The sequence below is a fragment of the Lolium perenne genome, chromosome 1 (genome assembly GCF_019359855.2).
Source record: "Lolium perenne isolate Kyuss_39 chromosome 1, Kyuss_2.0, whole genome shotgun sequence".
Classification (NCBI taxonomy): Eukaryota; Viridiplantae; Streptophyta; class Magnoliopsida; order Poales; family Poaceae; genus Lolium; species Lolium perenne.
In genome coordinates this window covers 140695338-140714362 of record NC_067244.2, presented here as the reverse complement: position 1 = coordinate 140714362, position 19025 = coordinate 140695338, and the positions used below count along the sequence as shown (strand labels likewise).

Here is a 19025-nt window from a genome sequence, read left to right as displayed (position 1 = left end):
GGCTAGGTCCGTTAAATCAAAGCTTTAGTTGGGCTAGGCTGTTGGAAAAGCTTTTGTTGGGCTACGCTTGTATTGCCGGCACAAACCATCAGATGGGCATCAGACGGCGGCTGAACAAGGGTATTCTCGTCACCTCGTAACCTTGTTACCAAACCTCCAAAACTAGGGTTCCTCGTTCGCTTCTCCATCTTATAAATTCCCACGAGGCGGCGGCTGAGCGTAAAATGAAAAACAGCGCCGCCTTCGTTGATCTAAATCACCTGACGAATCATTCATAATCTTCTCTCTGTCCGATCCATCTTACTCTTTAATTTTAATTTTCTCTCTTCGTTTCTTTTCCCTTTCTTTGTTGCCTGGTTTGAGTATGATCTACCCTTTCTGGTGGGAGAATCAAATCAACGAGCAATGATTCAGGCAGCCCCTTTGTCAAAATTACAATGGCAATGGAGGTGTTGCGTTGCTCGGAGAGTAAATCTTCTGCTCTTCAGATTGGCTGAGGGGGATGCTCTGCTTCCCTCCCTGAAGCCGGTCTAGTAGTCTTAAGTACATCTTTTTTTCCTCTAGATCTAGCACCGTGTTGCACGAATTTGTTCTCTGTTCAACGAGCGACGATTCAGGCAGCCCCTTTGTCAATTTACAATGGCCTTGGAGGTGTTGCGTTGCTCGGAGACTAAATCTTCTGCTCTTCAGATTAGCTGAGGGGGATGCTTTTGTTTCCCTCCCTGAAGCTGGTCTAGTAGTCTTAAGAACATCCAATTTCAGTTATCTTTACTACCAAAGAAAATAATAAACCATGTTCATCCTCGAACCTTTCCGGTTGAATCAGCGAAACAGATCTCAGCCCAAAAAACTTTATTTATTCAATATCTAAACAACTTTATTCGAACAGATCTGTGGTAAAATTACAATAAAGTGCTGTCCAATGAAACTCGAATGGCACGGCGGCGGAGTAGACGCTGCAGTGGTTTCACGTCCTGCTGACAATATTGAGGCGCCGGCCGTGAGCAGATTGCTGCCTCAGTTCCGATGCGCCGATGGTGGAGGTGGTGCCGGTGGATGCAGAGGCCTCGCGCGGCCCCTGGCTGTAGATGGCTTTGGCGCCGGCGGCCCCGTCACCGGCCGCCTTCCCAGCACACCAACCGTTGACGCCCCACTCACGGTTGATAGAGCAGCAATGATAAGGATTGTCAAGAGCTTGAAGACCTGTAACATCTTTGCTGTTTGGCAAAGCAATTGAAAATTTTCGGTAGATAAATGCTGTTGGAGTTGTTTTGGAACGCATCAATCGAGACTTCAGCTTCTAAAGATAAGAAAAATGCACCCAGCATTTCATGCCCTGGAGAAATCAAAGTTTTCTGTCTGGAAGTACAAGGGCACATGGGCAGATAAGATCGAGAGTCTGCACCTAGATATTTTCTTTCGGAGCAAAGGAAGAAAAAAAATACCGTAGAAACAGGTGCAAAATCACAAATTAGGGTTAAAATATTTTGTCTGTAGTACGATATACGGATGGTGCTTTGGATGCTAACCCTACTCATAGTTGGAGTAACATAGCTAGTAACATCACACAATCCAAAATATTTTGGTGACATGATAATGAATGAAGAAAGAGTCTACAACTTATTATGTTACCATAACATCACACATTTCAAATAAGATGAGTCTACAACATAATAAATGACACAATGCATGATAGCACATACTTCCTCAGTACCAGAGCTTAAGACGTAAAAAAATAATTCGTTTTTTCATCATAGCATAAGGCGCATGCTAAAGTTTAGCTTGTTTCTGCCAAAAGGTGCCCCTAGCATCCGTTTCTAGTTTGTTAAAGAAAATGAGGCGATTGAGCCAGCTATGGCATGCACATGGTATTAGCTCCTCTATTAAGGACGAGGCTTGTCCGTGCCGCGTCCGTGCGACGCGGACGCGTGGAAGTCATCTAGCGACGCCGCCTCCCCTATCCCTTATCCCCAGCTTTTTCGTTCAAATAAAATTGCCAGAAATAAAGACATGTCCATAACTCCGTATTCATCTACCCGTCTACCGAATCAGTACCAATTGCTTCTTCCGTATTCTTCCCCTGTGTGAACTGAAGCTGAAAGTAGACCGAAACATCAGAAGCTGAGACGTCCGCGAGTGAGACCTCTAGCTGCGCTCCCGTTCCTCCACCCTCCTGTCGCAACCTGTAGACGGATCTCGTCGCTCCGCCGCTTCGGAGTCAGAGTTGTGGAGCCTCAACCTGGACAAGCGCGACCGAGCCTCTATTCCTCCGCCGGTCCGCCAGTTCCGGCCAACTGCGGCCCCTTACGAATCAGGCCGCCGGTGGCCTAGGTGATCTCGCGACAAGGCGTCGGCCCAGGTAAGCACTGGTAGTAGTCCCCGCGGTGCCGAGGAGGTGGACGAGGCCGGGCGCACCTCCGTTTGTCCGCCATCGACCGACACCACCAACCACGTCGGCGCGGAGGTGGATGGGCGAAAGTGCTCGTACAAGCACCTAGATGGGCAGAAGCTGCAGTGGGCTGCCGGTGGTCGTCAGCGCCAATCTGCAATCGTCCGTGCCGTCCGACAGAAAGCTGCCAAGACACCAATTTCTGAACAGCTCGGGAACTTAACATCACGCCCTGATACAGGAAAATTTATTTTTCTTGTTGTATTGATCTTGAGGACACCAATTCCGCATAGTTGTGTGAACGCATGTCATTATGCAATTCTGCAGAACTTTCTTTGTTTAAGGGGAAGAAAAATTATGATGAATGAAAATGTTTTGTGAGGATGAGATGTAGTCGTGGGCATAGCATATATACAGACTGAACTTCTTATAAATTGGACTGAGGTAGCACGCGTGGTATGCAAAACACTATTCTCAGTAGAGCAACTTCTAGTCCAAAACACTCTTCACAGTCTATGTATAGTATAAATTAGGACTTCACTTATCGCCTTTGCTATTGCTGCATCTTCATCGGTCAGAATTGTCCGTGGATGTTTTCCTGACATAACTTTCAAAAAATTCTAAAAAGGCAAGCAAAACTTTCAGCGGTTTCATCATACAGAAGTGCAGCACCGAAGACAACAGTTTTCTTGTGATTATTTACACCAACAATCAAACCAAATGGATGTCCATCATCTAGTTTCCTGTATGTGGTGTCAAAGCATATTACATCACCAAACATCGCATAGTCCGAGACCATTTTGGAGTCAGCCCAAAAAATGTTGGTTATCAAATCATCCTCATCCACTTGAACTGAATAGAAGAAATTGACATCTTTCGATACCTTCTTCACCATGTATTCTAACACTCCCCCGGTGTCACCTTCCTTTGCTTGTATCGTTCTTTTTGAGTACACCCGATTTTTCATATCTTCACGTGTACAACCAAGGTTTTCAATTCCACCTGCTTGTTTAGCCATCAAATCGATTGTTGCTTTATTTGAAATACCTACAGACTTCGCGACCTCTGCATTTGCTATTTGCGCTTCTGTTACTTTTCTCTGGGATCTCAAAAAGTGGGTCATGGTTCCAGGAGCAAGAATGTGGTTATGTGAAGCCTCAAATTCATACACATCATAAAATCCACTTCTAAGGCTTATCTTCATACGGGCGGTACATCCACATCGTGTTTCAGGCCTGCTGTAACTGAACGTATACTCTCTTTTATCATCCACACGATAGCCTATAAGTTGAAGTAATTCTTTAGTGCATCAAATATGATTGCAATCGTTAAAAATTCATATGGCACATACCTTGGCGACAGCATGTAAACGTCCGTTGTTGCATTGTAGAGGAGTTCTTCATTTTATGACCACTGCTTTTTCTAATGCTAAAACCTATAGTTTCAGCATACTTGTTATAGAAGGAATAAGCTTCCTCTTCTGATAAAAATTGCATGCCTACTTTTGGTACCCTGCCATCAGTGGGATCTGCTGCATTTTCCTCCACATCCTATATCAATTAATATTCAATTTAGTTCCGTTTCAAAAAAAAAAATCAGTTTAGTTCATACAAATATGTGGCTATCCAAAGGATCTCCTAGTTATCAGTTCCTACTTATTCCCTCTTACATGGTTTGCTAATTCATTAGATGATCAGCCTATCTAAACTGAGTTTTTGCATTTCAGGATGGGAAGCACTTGCACAATCCGTTAAAAAGAATTTGGAGAATTTGCCTGTGATTCATCATGAAAAATGGAGTGAGATTACTTACTATTAGTGTCGTAGATTTATCACCATCAGGGACAGCAGATTCACCGTGCCTATTCCTTGAAGCCATCAGGGATGGGAGGCGCTATTCAGTTGGAGAGGAGAGCTTGGATGTGATTTGGTCTGGTTGACCCGGAAAAGTCCGGTTTGAACCTGGGTGCATGTGAACTCTAGTTGGAAATGCATTTTCCAAATGTTGAAAAATTCTAAAATAAAAATATCCGGGTACGTACGCATGTTCCATGTGTGCGTAGAAAGTTTTCGTGGAGAAACCACTTTTTTATTTCAGAATCTAAAAAAGACAAAATACGTCACATATATACTGCTATATAGCGCTGTAAAATTTCACTTTTTTGCCGAGACAAAATAAAAGGTTTTTTCGCCACGAAACTCATGTCCAGGGCACATATTTGAGATCATCTGGGAAATCATTTTGTGTTTCGATTTTTAAAACATATTTTGACATCACAAACGGAACTTTTCAAAAAGTGGGTTCACATGCCCCCATGTTCCATATATGCACTCTCTGGTTGACCCGTCCTGATTGTTATGTTTCAACTATGTAGATCCCTTCATCCAGATTGTTGTGTTTAACTCTGTAGATCAATTCAACCTTCTCCTTCTCTATTTTCATTAGCGACAAATTAATTTTGGCGCGCACCACCTATTTTGTGGATTGTTCCCGCGCGGAGTGTTAATGATGCGCGAGTATTACGGAGGGAATCAGTATAGAGGAGAAGGATACAGAGTCGTTCTGTTTTTTTTTTCTCAAAAAGATACGGAGCTGGGGCCGCATGAGGCAGAGCCACGCGAGTTCACGCGCGAGGTCGCACGGATGGTCGCACGTACCGGGCACAGGGAAGCCCCGTCCCTCTATTCACACCAAATTAATTGCTCTCCCAAATCAATCTCCTTTAAAACCGGAACTTAATTGGTTTTTTTTTTTTTTTTTTTTGCGAGCAGAGAAAATGGCATTAATTCGGAAACATTACAGAAAGGTCCCTGAAGAAAACAAAAATACAGAACAGCCCTCCTGCACGTTGACTACGCCGGCGACACACGGGCGCTGTCGGTGGCGCGCCGCCGCCGCTGCTTCTCACAAAGCCTTGGATCAGAAGCATTCCCCAGGCGGACGGGAAGTCGCCGAGCACCGGTCGCAGAGGACCTACACCAGAGGTCGTCGTCGTCGTCGCTCCGAATCGCGCCATCTTCTTGCGCCAGATCTTGAACTGCTGGCACCGCCGTCCACGGCAACCAGCAAGGGGAAGTCGCCCACTGCACCTCCGCAGAGGCACGAGCACGACGAAGGCGGAGGATCCACGGCGGAGCTCCAGGGAACGCCGTCGCCGGAGGGGAGAACCACCACCTGCAAACACCGACCGCCGCGCCACCGCCTCCCAGACGCCGGCAGCCGAGAACCTAAACACTCCTACACTATATACACGACGCGAATCGGGGATCCCCCGACCTCCCGCCGCCGCAGCGGCCGGCGGAGGCCGAGGAATCCGCCGAATCGACGCCGGCGAGGTGGAGCGCCCGGGAGAGCTACAAATCACCTTCCTTTACTGTAGACGGGGAAGGGGGGTCCAAGGTCGGAACTTAATTGGTTATGCATGGTGGTGGAAGATAAGACTGCTCATAGTGGGAGTAACATAGCTAGTAACATCACACATGTCAAGGCATTTGATGACATGGCATGCGAATAAATGAAGAAAGAGAGTGAGGTGGTAACTAGCTATGTTACCATAACATTACACACCCAATGTAAGGTACAATGCACCACATATAAGGTACTACCCACTATGAAGGTAGTAACCTAGACTAGTAACATGGCATATGTTACTAGTCTAAGTTACTCCCCACTATGAGCAGCCTAATGAGTAGTCCGGTGCGTGTATTAGGAAGGAGAGAGAAATAAAAGGAGGAGTTACTGTAGCGATTTATGAGGGGCAAACATGGAAGGAAATCTGCATGGTCGACCTTAATTCTTGTGCCAATTTTTTATACCTTAAGCTCTAGTATGGAGGGATTATATGTCAAGCCATCTCCAACGCGGTGACCCATCAGATGGGTCAAAACGGACAAAACCGTGGCCCAACGCGGCCACGCATCGCAAATGCGGATGGCCGCGGTGTCCGGGACGACCCAAACCCGGCCTAAATCTAGGCCAGGTTTGCGTGGCCGCGGATGGCACGCGTCGTCCTCGCGCGTCCGCATGCTCGCCTCCCTAGGCCTAGCTGTCGGTGGGGGCGCAAAAGATATTAAATGTGGACTGGGAGGGGATTGTCCATGTCCAGTCCACTTCCCCACTCCGCAGTCCACCTCCCCACGCGCTCGCAACAGCCGACATGGCCCTAAAGAAGGCTTTTGCTCCCGGCGCCAACGACGGCGAGGCCAGCAGCAGCCATCGTCCTCCGTCGGTGTTGAGGGCTGCCGGACACCGCGGCGGTCACTACATCGGAGAGGCCGCCCGCGTTGGCGCGGCATTGGCGCAACCCGCTCCGCTGGTGCTGAAGCGGGAGGACGTCGATGACCCAGACATGCGCGCCGCTCTGGCGATGTCCAAGGCAGAGGAGGAGGCCAAGTGGCCTCATCTCGTGGCGGTGATCCGCACCTCCACGATGGAGGAGGAGGCTCGACAGGCGGCCGAGGATGCCGAGGCCTGGGCGTTGCTCGGCTAGGCCCGCTAGGAGGAGGAAGCCTTGCGGCAGCGCGAGGAGGCCAGGTTCCGGCAGGAGGAGGCCAGTCGCCGGCGCGACGAGGAGAGGCGCCGGCGCGAGGAGGCCAGGTGCCTGGCGGAGCAGGAGAGGCAGCGCCGCCTCAGGGAGGAGGCGGAGCTGCGGGCCGCTGCAGCGGAGCAGCGGGCGACTCCGGACCCCCACTCGGCCTGGGAAGAGGCCCAATGGTCGCCGTGGCCGGAGTCCCCGGCGCGATCGAGCCACAACAGCGCATCGCCGCCCGGGGACGTCGTCGACGCCCACAGCGACGAGGCCCACAGGGACTAGGCGGCGCACCGGCGATCACCTCGTCCTCCTCAAACCCTAGGATAGGGTTATATATATTTTTTTAATTTAAAGCCATATAGAAGGCTTTCTTTTGTAGTTTAAATTTGCCCATAATAGGGCATATGTATAAATTTTCCCATAGGCATATGTATAAATTTCCACAAAATAGGGCATATGTTTTAGGTTTAAATGTTTTTATTTTTTCCTTTTTTTTGTTGTATTTGACTTTTGGGGTGTGTCCGCGTTGGGCGGCGCACTGCGCTACCCAAACAGACCGACGGCCAGGTCCGTCTGTCCGCGTATCCGCACGGCCACCCATACGACCCAAAACGGATGACCCAAACGTCTGTTTGGGTCGCGGCGTTGGATATGTCCTTACTATCCACTATGAAGGTTAGACTAATAACATATATCATGTTACTAGTTTAAGTTACTTCTCACTATAACTAGCCTAAGGTTGGTGGCAGGGGAGATTTGATATCAGAGACAGCGCTGGGTATGTCAGGGTTTAGGTGCGGAACAAATTATGTATGCAATGCAGGGCAAGCAGAGACGATAATGCAGCTGCTCTATGGAGAATGAGACATATTCAGATGGAAGCTGATACATAAAATCTCATTAAAACAATTCAGACTAGAGATTTTGATCTGGCTCCGGATGGAGTCATCTATCGAGATATTCAAGTTTTTACTCAATTAAATTTTTCATCAGTTCTTTATTCATACTGTTATCGTGATTGTAATAAGTTAGCATATGCCATTGTGGCTGGTGGTGTGAGTAGGGATGATGTCCGGTTGCTTATGGCCTGAATCACTACCAAACTTTGTTAATATCGAGGTGGCCATCGTGTCTGATGAGCCAACTAATTAATGCAATAAAGTTGTTCCATTTTAAAAAATAAGGGTAGGCATAACTACTCCTTTTTTGTTCATTAATGCGAGTTTGGTAGGAGGAAACATTTCATCCTTCTAATTACTGCTCCCTCGTCGCCGCTGGCGTTGATCCACATGCTGCGTACGTCTCACTGCTGTGTTGTCCCCATGGAGTTTCCAAAGCTGCTGCTCGTCGCTTTCAAGGTTGTATGCCCCATCTCCACTTGTCATTCTCAAAGGATTAATAAAGCTAAAATAGAGCGAGAAAAAGTTCCAAGCCATGTTCCATGTAAACATTTTTTGTGTCAGCGCAAAATTTTCTTTATCTGGCATCACAAACCAACCCCATCCTATAGGGAGGCAACCGGGGGTGCGGGCTAACACGGCGCCCAACGAAAGTAGGCCACATGTCCTATGGGATCACCAAAAAGCCAAAATAGGGGTTGGGTCCATACTCCCCCCTATAATTAAAAATCATCGGCGTCCCCCCATGCAAGCAAATGCCGGACCTTGTATGGAGGTTTCGAGTGGCGATTCTCTTAGAGACTCTCCTAGTGCATGCACCTCCTACGCCAGAAGCAAGCGGTAGGGACCAACCTTCACCCATGGGCTCCTCTTGCGTTGGTGGCGTGAGCATTTGGCCCACTGCCGCTATTGTTGTCTCGAGGGACCCACGCCTTATCTCACCAGTAGTAACCCCATCATCGTCCATGACCGTACCGCGGCGTGCCCGATGAATCTTCAAAGAGGTTACATTTCGCCCTACTTTTTGAATGTGTACTTTCTAAGTTTTTCCTTGTTTAAGGAGATGTGCAAGATGGACTTTGAGGGGCGTAGGCTCCTCGAGGAGAAAAAAATGAGGCAAGATTTCATTCCCGAGGAGAATCGGCTCAAGCTATGGATACGACTGGAATGGACGATAAGGCGAGAAAGTATTGGGAGATTAGAAGGGGGGAAGATCTTGAGATCAATAATGTCTTGGCCCGGCGGGATGGGAGGTCGAGTTTCAGCTAGCGATGGTGTCGGTGGTTGTGATGGAAACAATGATCTTGCTTGATTATCACAAGGCATTTGATTCATATTTTTCTGTGATGTTTGGATGCCACTTGTTCTATGACAACCCACTCCTTTCAATAGAAAACCATTTTCCATTTAAGATCAATCTAAATGTTTAGAATTTGAAAATTATTAATCAATGTTATATATTGATAACTAGTGTGAGCGCTGAGCAAAATGAAATAGTAAAAAACTATGAGCAAATGCGTGAGTGTTGAACGATAGAGAAGGAGAAAGATCGACAGAATTGTTGGATGTTGTATTGAGCCTCTCGAGCAAGTATATACAAGGGTACAAGTTTTGAGAGGCAAGAAGCCTCGCCTAGATATAAGGTAGGTTTGGATTACAAATCCTATACTACCAAATATACCTATATACCAAATATATCTCTAACACTCCCCTCGCAGTCGTAGCAGGAAGTTCTTGGACAATGTCGCGTGGCGTATGCATGGACTGTAGAGGAAGCCGAGGTGCTCATGCGAGGTAATTGCCCTTTGTGCCAATGTTGAGCTAGCCGAGATCGTTCAGCGGTGCAACCTTGGTCTAGGTTGAAAACCATCTAAAATCAGCTGAGGGGGAGGCTTCGGTTCCCTCCCTGAAGCTGGTCTAGTAGTCTCAAGAACATCCTATTTCAATTACGATGACTGCCAAAGAAAATATTAAAGCATTTACATGCTCAACATGTTTGGTATAATCTGTGGAACATATCTCAGCCTAGGGATCTTTATTCAATCAATAAATAAACGTCATTGTTCGTGAGATATGTGGTAAAATGACAATAAAGTGTTGTCGAATGAAACTAATTCTAATGGCATGGCAGTGGTGGCGGAGGAGACGGTGTACGACACAGTGGTTGCATGTCGTGTTGGCGATATTGAGGTGGCGGTGGTGAGCTAGAAATTTGCACTCCGGTCCAGTGAGCCGTTGGTGGAGGCGGAGACGAGGAATACGGCGGCTTCGCTCCGCCCTTTGCTGGCGCTGGCTTTGGCGCCGGTGGCCCTATCACCGGCCACCTCCCTAGCACACCAATCGGTGAAGCTACATTTGTGATAGATAGAGAGCAGCCATGATTGCAAGGATTGCAAGGATTGCAAAGATCTTGAAGAGTACTAGTGTGTAACTTTGACCAATCGTATTCATGATGTATTCCTAGTTTGTAATTTTAACCAAAAGATATACTCTCTCCGGTCAGATTTAATCGACGTGGAGGGGAGCCAACACTAGCATCTCGCGTGGGTAGACCCCGTGTCGATTAAAGAAATCTAGAGGTAGTAGTATATCACATAAATATATATCATTGAAAAATCTAGATGCATGTTCTACTTTGTAATGATGTAATTTTTATGTTTTATAATTTATATTATGTTAGTTAATTTATAACTAGGATAGAGGGAGTAGTCTCATATGGGGCGGCAAAGATATTGCTGCAATGATCGGATTTGTACTGAAAATTTTCGGCAGTTGACTTGGTCTTTGAACATGACAGGCTTTGTACTGCATTGTGATTGAGCTGGAATGCACCCCCGACGCCTTACTTCGTTCAAAAAGAACAAAAATTGGTGTTGCAATTGTTTTGAACGCATTAGTGGAGATTGTAGCTGTCAGCGATAAGAGCTTTAAATGCATCCAGTTTTTCATTCCCGGTAAGGATAAATCTACCTGCACGCTTTCGAATTTAAGTTTTAGGAGTTTTCATTCATATAAATCTTAGCATTTATCGATCCATCCATAAGTAGATCTGTGGTGATTGATCATTAGCGTAACTGTAGCAGTTTGAAATAGATTATATATCAATTCTCTCTTTCTAAAAATATAGAAAAAAGGAGTCTATGTCCATTAAAAGGCCCAAGCCATAACACGTGAAAAACTATACGGCTCAACTCTAACATAATTACCCGAAGTTACATATTTTTGAATTCAGGTATTAAACAATGGCATGTGCATGTCGTCACCTACAAAATTTAATTTTAGATTTTTTTTGGAGAGTTAGAAAATACGAATTTTGGACTACCTAGGTTTCATTGCGTATTTTTGGGTACACATGGGCAAATCAAGATTGAATTGACCTAGATATTTTCTAACAGGAAAAATGAAGCTAAAAATGCACAAGAGCAACTCTAGCAGATAGTTGACCGAAATCACAAATTAGGAGGAAAATGTTTTGTCCCCATTAAATATCTCGTAGTGCATTTTTTTTCCGTGAAGCTAAAATCAGTTGCGAATGCTTCATATACTGGGTACACGGAGTTAGTTTTCCATTAGGTCAATGTGAGTTTGGCATGTGGGACATTTCAGCCATGCAATCCCGGCTCCCTTGCCGCTGCTTGTGTTGATCCCCTTGTTATTGCGCCTCCTTCCTCCCCTCACCGCCCCATTGTTCCCATGGAGTTCCCCAGGATGCCACTCGTCGCTTTCAAGGTTGCGCGGGCTGGATTAGGTCCTCTTGTGGCGCATGCGCCCCCTGCCCCTGCGCCAAATTCAAGTGGTAGGGCATGGTCGTGTCCCCGAGCTCCCTCCAATGTTGGTGGCGGGAGTGTCTGGCCCCTGCCGTTCATGTTGTTGAAGAAAAAACCTCTTACGGGCCGAGGAAGATGATGACAAAGGGACCTATGCGTTCTCCACCTGCAGTAACGCCCTTGGCATCTAGGTCCACGTGTCGATTGTCACCGACGCCATTGCCCGCGGTTTGTTCAACGAATCATTGAAGAGGTTAAATATCGGCGTACCCTCTAAATGCTTAGGTTTTGTCTTTTTCGTTGTCCAGAGAAGTGCAAGATGGAGTTTGAGGAGGGCGGACTCCTTGAGGACAAGACGAGGGAAGAGATCATGGCCGAGGAGAACATGCTCGAGATGATGGATCCAAGTGGAATGGACAACAATGCGAGGGAGTATTGGGAGATTATAAGGGGGCAATTTGCGATCAACAATGTCTTGGCCTACCATCATGGCCTAGCGGTGGTGGTGATGGGAACAATGATGTTGCTTGATTATCATGTGGCATTTGATTCATAATTTTGGTGACGTTTGAATTCCACTTGTTCTATGATAGCCATTCTTTTGAACCGAAAACTATTGTGAATTTAAATTTTAAATGTTCATAATTTGAAAGCTATTGCCTAATGTTAGATATTGATAAGTAATGTGAAATAGACAGAACAACGAGTAAATGCATAGGTTACCAAAAATCATGAAGATTCGATTTCACAGTATGAGTTTTAGGGTATCTGATCTGGCTGGACAGAAACCATATCACAAAGTGGTTTGGGTGCAAACTGCTTTTCTGCTAAAGTTGTACATTTCTTATTGGAAACTATCTAAAGCTACAAATCATAGATTTATGGTGATAAATAAAATAGGGTTGTGAGTAGTTTTTAGTCGATTGAGAACTAACTTTTTTCTTAGTTAGATGACGGCATTGAGTCTGTGCTGTAACTCATGTTGCAATCCATGACTAGCACGAATCACAAAACAAATCTAACGGTCTAGATTATATTTCTTAGTTACATCTCCACTTGGAACTGAATATTTTTAAGTTATAACCCCACTTGCAACTGAAAAAATTCAGTTACAATCCAATTTGCAACTCCTAAATACACGAATCACGATGCAATCATGCGGAGTATGCTGAACTTCACTGAGAACTTTGCTAAGAGCCTTATGTTGGCGGGGAGGATGCTGGTGGTAGAGGTGATGGTTTAGGTGGCCCCAACCTTAAGGACCGATGGCGCTCTCTTGATTTTTTGGTGGTGGCATAGCTTGGAGCGGTCCTCTCAAACCAAGATGTCCTAGTACTTGGGCTTACCAACTATGGTTAGGATGGATAGAAGTGATTGCTTCAAATATTTAACAGAGGGAGTTCTAAAAATTATCAGTGGTTGAAAGGAGAAAGTTTTGTCCATGGGAGGAAGTAAGTGCTTTTGAAGGCACTGGGCAGTCTGGCACAAGCAATACCACCATGTGCGATGCCTGTATTTAATATTCCGAAAAATATATGCAAAGGAATTACAGACGTAATTTCGCAATTCTGGTGGGTGAAGATCATCAATGAAACAAAATGCACTGGTTCACCTGATGAAAATTATGTATTCCTAAGAATAGAGGATGATTAGGATTTCGAGATCCTCACTGTTTTAGCCTCGCAATGTTGGTTAAACAGGTGTGATGCCTAATTTGTGAGCTTACTCTTTGTGTGCAGGATTTTTAAGGGCTAGATATTATCCCGATAGTAAGATTTTGAATGCCAAAATAAAGAGTGGGGCTTCCTTTACATGGAAAAGTATACTAGCTGGAGTCCAAATGTTCAGAAGAAGTTATATTTGGCAAGTTGGTGATGGATCACACATAGATATATGGACTGATACATGGATACTTAGCAGCTCCGATGGGAAGGTTGCTACCCAAATAGGAAGTTGTATATTTAAAGAAGTTGAGGAACTTATTAGTCATATCAAGCGTGAGTGGGATGAAGAGATTCTAAAAGGAAATTTAAGTGTACTGAATATTAACAGGATTCTCGCAACACCACTTTCATCAAATAGTATGGAGGATTTTGTGGCATGGAGGTATACAAAGACTTCTATGTTTTCTATTTGGTCGGCTTACCATGGAGAGTGGAATCACCAATTTAGAAATAAAGTATCACACTTACAAGCACCTGGACAATCAAGTATAAATCCAGTATGGAATATTCTTTGGAAGAGTTTGGTTCAGTGAAAGTTAAATGTTTTGCTTGGAAATCTTTACATGGAATCTTACCATGCTTTGGTGTACTACCAAATAGACATATTCCAGTGTCAAGTCAATGTTGCAACATCCATTGTGAGGATATTAAACATATTCTCTTTGAGTGTGGAGATGCAAAGGAAATGTGGATGAAGCTAGTTCTTTTTGACAGAATTGAAGAGGATCTACATGTTGACATAATTGAAGTGCAGTATTGGAGGAGCTAATCATCATTAGAAACAATACGGAGGAAAAGATAAAGGAGACGATCCTTAATTTTGCTTGGTACATATGGTGGATGTGAAGACAATTTTTTCATGCTGAAAAAGTTCCATCGGCAATCCACGCGGCACTATCAATTCAAATCATTATTACTATTAATATAAGAACTCCGAGGAAAAATTCAAAGAAGAGATTGAGCAACTGAAGTGAACCGAGAGAAGGTTTTGTGTTGATAAATGTAGATGCTAGTTATGATCCAGAGAGAGATTTGGAGCGGTGATCAGAGATGATGCAGGGAGATTCATTGCTACATGCAACAACCCAATTTACTATGAGATTGATACAAATACGGCAGAAGCAAGAGATAAACCATATATGTATCATCACCAAGGGTATTGCACTGATGAACTTCATAGTAAAAGACATGCATATTTTTAGAGATAGACCATGAACTTCAAAAATAATTATTTCCATGTTTTTCACGCCTATGCCACTCACGTGCCTAGCCTTGATGGCATCATACTAACCACAAATCTCGTTGCATTCTGATTGGATATGGGAATGAAATTTTCATTGCGACCACCTTTGAAATTGTAGGGGCCAAAGCATCTCCGCTCATGGGGGCATAGTCATGCATGTACCCTTTTCTAATACGTGTGCTCCCCTTTTGCTCGGCATCACAAATAGAATCTTGTCATATTTCATCCATGCCTCGTTTATCAACTTAGTATCATCCTCTGTGTGTGCTATAATATCCTTGGCTACACATGTTGATTGTGCTCGTGCTTGGTGTGTGAGTTCATCGTCGAACAATGGCTCTTCATCAACATCAAGCCCATCTTGCCCACTCTCTTCTGCACCTTCCTTCCCACCCTCTTGCCCACCCTTATTGATCTTATTCGCCATACATTGATGATCTTCATCATAGTAGGCCTATGCACAATCATACTTTCCACACAATATTTAACAAAGAAGCCAACGTAACCAAAGTTTACAAACATATTTGTCGGCACACGTTGTGGCCACTATCAACAACGCGCCAAATAGGCTGAAGGCGTCCGAGGCACAGTTGGATGGGAATGATCGCGATGTCGTTGCAGCAGAGATGAGTTGTTGGGGGAGGTGCCACGAGGAAAAACGACACGGACTCGCCGACCTCCATCGACAAACCGTGCAGGGAAGGGGAGAACCAAGATGTTGGTGGTACATTTTTCCGGCTATTACCCTTACATCGCTGACAAGGAAGATTGGTGAGGCGAAGCGCTTCGAGGTGGGCCATTCGCGGAGGACCCAGAGCTCGCCGCAGCTTGATGATGGCTTGGGCATCGATGGCGGTGCTGGCCTTGAGGATCGAAAGATCTATATGACGGCGGCGACTTGGGAGGCCAGGGCATCGGTGGTGGTGCTAGACTTGAGGATCCAGAGATCTATATGACGACAACGACTTGGGAGGCCAGGGCTTCGGTCGTTGTGAAGGCCTTCGCCTCCTCGCGTTGCTTCATTTTGCAGTCTAGTCCGCCCGCTTTTGGCTCCACAGCGGTGGGTGCTCCGATTCGGGAGAGAGGGAGGGGGGAGGAGGTGGAATGATCGATGCAGCTTGTTGACATCTAGAATTATCTCTTCAAACTGAGACGAAGAAACTTCTAAAGTTAGTTTTCCTCCATCGCTTCTCCGCGTGAGGAAGGGCGCCTGTCGAGGTGCGCCCACTCCACCCGCCGCTAATGACGGCTGGGCGCTGCTGCCACCGCCGACAGCGGCAACGACTAAAGTAAGGAGATAAAAGAGGTGCTTTTCTAGGGTTTCGAGGAGTCTTCGTAGCTGCTCGTGAGGGCAGACGGGGAGGAGGGGGAAACTGCAAGATCTAAATATTGGATCATATGTTACAAACTTTTATGTTTAATCTGAGAAATAGATCTAAGCATAAGGAACTTTATTCAACACTAAATATACAACATTGTGCTTAAGATGTGCGCTAAAAGGATGGAAGATTAAGTCTAATCGAGTGAAACTCATAAGATCTAATGGCACGGTAGCGGTGGTGGAGGAGGCGGTGAAGTGCGAAGTGGTGGCACACCTTGCTGAGGCTATTGAGGCGGCGGTGACGAGGTTGACGGCTGCATTCCGCTCGGCTCCTCCGGTGGTGGCGGTGGAGGTGAGGGATGAAGCGGCTTAGCGGAACTCCTGCGTGGTGCCGGCTTTGGCGCCGGCGGTGCCGGCCCCGGTGGCCTCCCCAGCACACCAATCTGCGACGACACATTTGTTGTGGCTGACAGAGTAACCATGATGACCAAGACGGCGAAGATGTTAAAGACCAGTTTCATCTCTCGGGCAAAGAACTGCTGCAATGACGATCTGTCGAACTGAACTTATACTGAAATCTGGAGATTAGCGGGGACACATGGCCTGTCTTAAAAAATGAGAGTTACTACTTTGCTGACTTAAAACTAGCTGAAAAAACTACTAGTATGAAAAACTGCAATAAGGGAAACTGGACTAGAACACCCACATTTCATCTGCTAAGAGCGTTGTGCTGGCGAGGGTGGTGGCGGAGGCGGAGGCGGCGGTTCTGGCGAGAGTGGTGGTGGAGACGACGGTTCTGACGAGAGTGGTGGTGGTGGAGGTGGTGGTTCCGGTGACGTCGACCTCCTTGACCGACGGTTGGCCGCTGGTTCTGGCGGTGGCGGAGCTTCCGGTTCTCTCGAACCAAGAAGTCTCAGTGGTGCTGTTGGGGTTTGGTCAAGTTGATCAGAAGACGCCGGAGCGTGCTCCAGCTGCGTGAGGTAGGAGTGAGCTTGGCATCGCTCGGCACTCGACAAAACCAACGCCGCTACTACGGCCGGCAGAGGCTGTGCCAATAAGCAGGACACGAATCTTGCCATGTTCGCAAACGGTAATGCTCTCGACCTTGATTTATGTGCCTCCTGTGACCTGAATTTATGCAGCGAACTTAATTCAGTCACGGGCGGTGCGGATGAGCTGTGCTACACTAAGGTACTCCAATGTTTAATGTTAATGTGTCGTCCATGTCTGCCGACTTGGTGTCGGATGGGGATAACTTTAATTGTGATCTGTCTGTAAGACAATGTTGATTGGAGAACCCAAACAGTGAACTCTTTCAGAGAATACTTGAACATCTAAAGACAACCATTCTGAGCCAAAATATATAACTGTTCTGGCGATTTTTGTTTTCTGCTTATCCGCCAAGAATCTTTTTTTTTTATTTTGTCTCAAGAAGACTTCCATGACAAAAATATGACTTGGGCTGTAAAAGAAGCTTAATATGTGACACAGATCACCAATGCATAACCAGTAATGAATCTCATCATAAGGAACTACACTTGAAACATCATCAACATTGTGCATAGAGATGACGCTAAATGGCTGTGGGAGCGAGTCCATAATGGAACTAAACTTGAGATCTAATGGCATGGTAAATTGGTAATGGACTAACGGTGGCGGATCAAGGAGGCAGTGTAGGGCGCCATGTTTCCACATCGCGTTCACGATATGCCGCGGGTGATGAAGGCGGTGGTGAGGGCAATGGCCTCCCGCGACACCGACGATATGTTGTTGGTGGTGGAGGCGGTGGCGAGGGATCAAGCGGCATCACGGAGGCCCTAGACCGTCCCGGCTTTGGCGCTGGAGGTACTCTGTACGGACGCCTCGCGAGCACACCAACCAACGGAAGCATATTCGAAGCGGACATGGCAGCCAGGATGGCCAAGACAGCGAAGAGCTTGAACAATTTCATCTTGGCTAGAGAGCGACTTCTCTCAGTGACGATCCCGTAAGCTCAACTTATAGTGGGGGCGTGGTTGGCATATTGACTTGACTTTGTAATTTGTTTGAAACTGTCAAATTTTGGGTAGTTGACTTAACTTGCACTGCCTAGATCAGGGAGCACACATGGCTTGTCTAGCATCCGAATCTTTACTCTTACAGGCTGAGACGAAGAAACAAAATTTAGAAGAGTACTTAATTTGCATTTGCACGATGAAGAAGGTAAAACCCCACGGGGTTACATTGGAGCTCTACGTTGCTGACTGGAAATTTCAAACACCACACACCAGTAGTAACATAAAAGGAATGGGAAACCCACATGACGTCGATTCAGCCTTTACAGCGATAGAGCTAGTACAGTAGTATGTTTTTGCTGGTCGTTGTGGCGGCGGCAATGTGGGCGGTGGCGGAGGGGTCGCTGGTGGCATCGTCGCCAAACGATTCGGTCGTGCTGCTTGTGGTGGCGGCGGAGCTCCGCGTGGCGACCTCAAACCAAGAAACCCCAACAGTGGTCGAGCTTCATCGCGCTGGCCGGAGCATGCCGGCGCCGGCAACTCGTGGCGCACGTGAGCTTGGCCTTGCTCGGCGCTCGACGAGGCCAAGCCAGCTAGTAGGATCAGGAGAGCTTGAGCCACCAAGCAGCACAGGAAGCAGAATCTGGCCATGTCAGCGAAGGAAGGGTGACGACTGACGATGATGCACGGACGGACGGCAGATTAAGTTCACTGCACGGGTATTAATTGTTGGCGAGGCGATGAGCTTCGCTCTCTGTTCTGGCCATCGTACACATCATTGCGCCAATGACTGCCTTCGTTTATGCACGAAGAATTCATTACTCCCTCTTTCCGAAAATCCAGCTTGGGTCTGGTTTCCAAGCGTGGTAGTAGGCCATTGGTTGTTTCATGAAGATGCGTGACATATTCTTGGCATTTCCAACCGACAGACGTATTTCCCTATGTATGTCTAGACATTCACTATGCCAACGGCCCAGAGAACGACGGCATGTGCACCCTTTTTATTGCCAACGACCAACAACTACTCAAGCTCTCCATTTATTTTGCTAGTCCGAAGGCTATGTGTGGGACAGTGGGAGGAGTCAGCGTAGGGGTGTGAGGAGTCGCCGGAGGATTCAGTGGCCTCCCTTGGCCTGCGCGAACGCATGGCGAGGCCA

General features: G+C 46.5%; 1 protein-coding gene and 2 non-coding genes across 3 annotated transcripts; 2 read left to right on the top strand and 1 right to left on the bottom strand.

The window, feature by feature from the left end:
* The first annotated feature begins 412 nt into the window (after positions 1–412).
* Positions 413–550, top strand: LOC127327999 (small nucleolar RNA snoR77). The gene has a single exon (XR_007868912.1). It is a non-coding gene; the product is annotated as a small nucleolar RNA snoR77 (small nucleolar RNA).
* A 65-nt stretch (positions 551–615) lies between these two features.
* Positions 616–753, top strand: LOC127328000 (small nucleolar RNA snoR77). Its single transcript, XR_007868913.1, has one exon. It is a non-coding gene; the product is annotated as a small nucleolar RNA snoR77 (small nucleolar RNA).
* A 15236-nt stretch (positions 754–15989) lies between these two features.
* On the bottom strand, positions 15990–18534 carry LOC127334025 (uncharacterized). The gene is made up of 3 exons (XM_051360460.1): positions 18133–18534; positions 16581–17055; positions 15990–16477 (listed from the first exon to the last, which is right to left on the bottom strand). The coding sequence occupies exons 1-2, from the start codon at positions 18517–18519 to the stop codon at positions 16591–16593; spliced, it is 852 nt and encodes a 283-aa protein (XP_051216420.1). The 5' UTR covers positions 18520–18534; the 3' UTR covers positions 15990–16477; positions 16581–16590.
* Positions 18535–19025: the final 491 nt, after the last annotated feature.

What these genes read in the sequence shown, in the direction of transcription:
- LOC127334025 (XM_051360460.1), bottom strand. Translation starts at nt 18,519, where the DNA reads ATGGCCAGATTCTGCTTCCTGTGCTGCTTGGTGGCTCAAGCTCTCCTG. An exon ending in TGTTACTACTGGTGTGTGGT is followed by an intron (nt 17,056 to 18,132) that starts GTTTGAAATTTC and finishes ACCTTAGTGTAG; the next exon opens with CACAGCTCATCCGCACCGCC.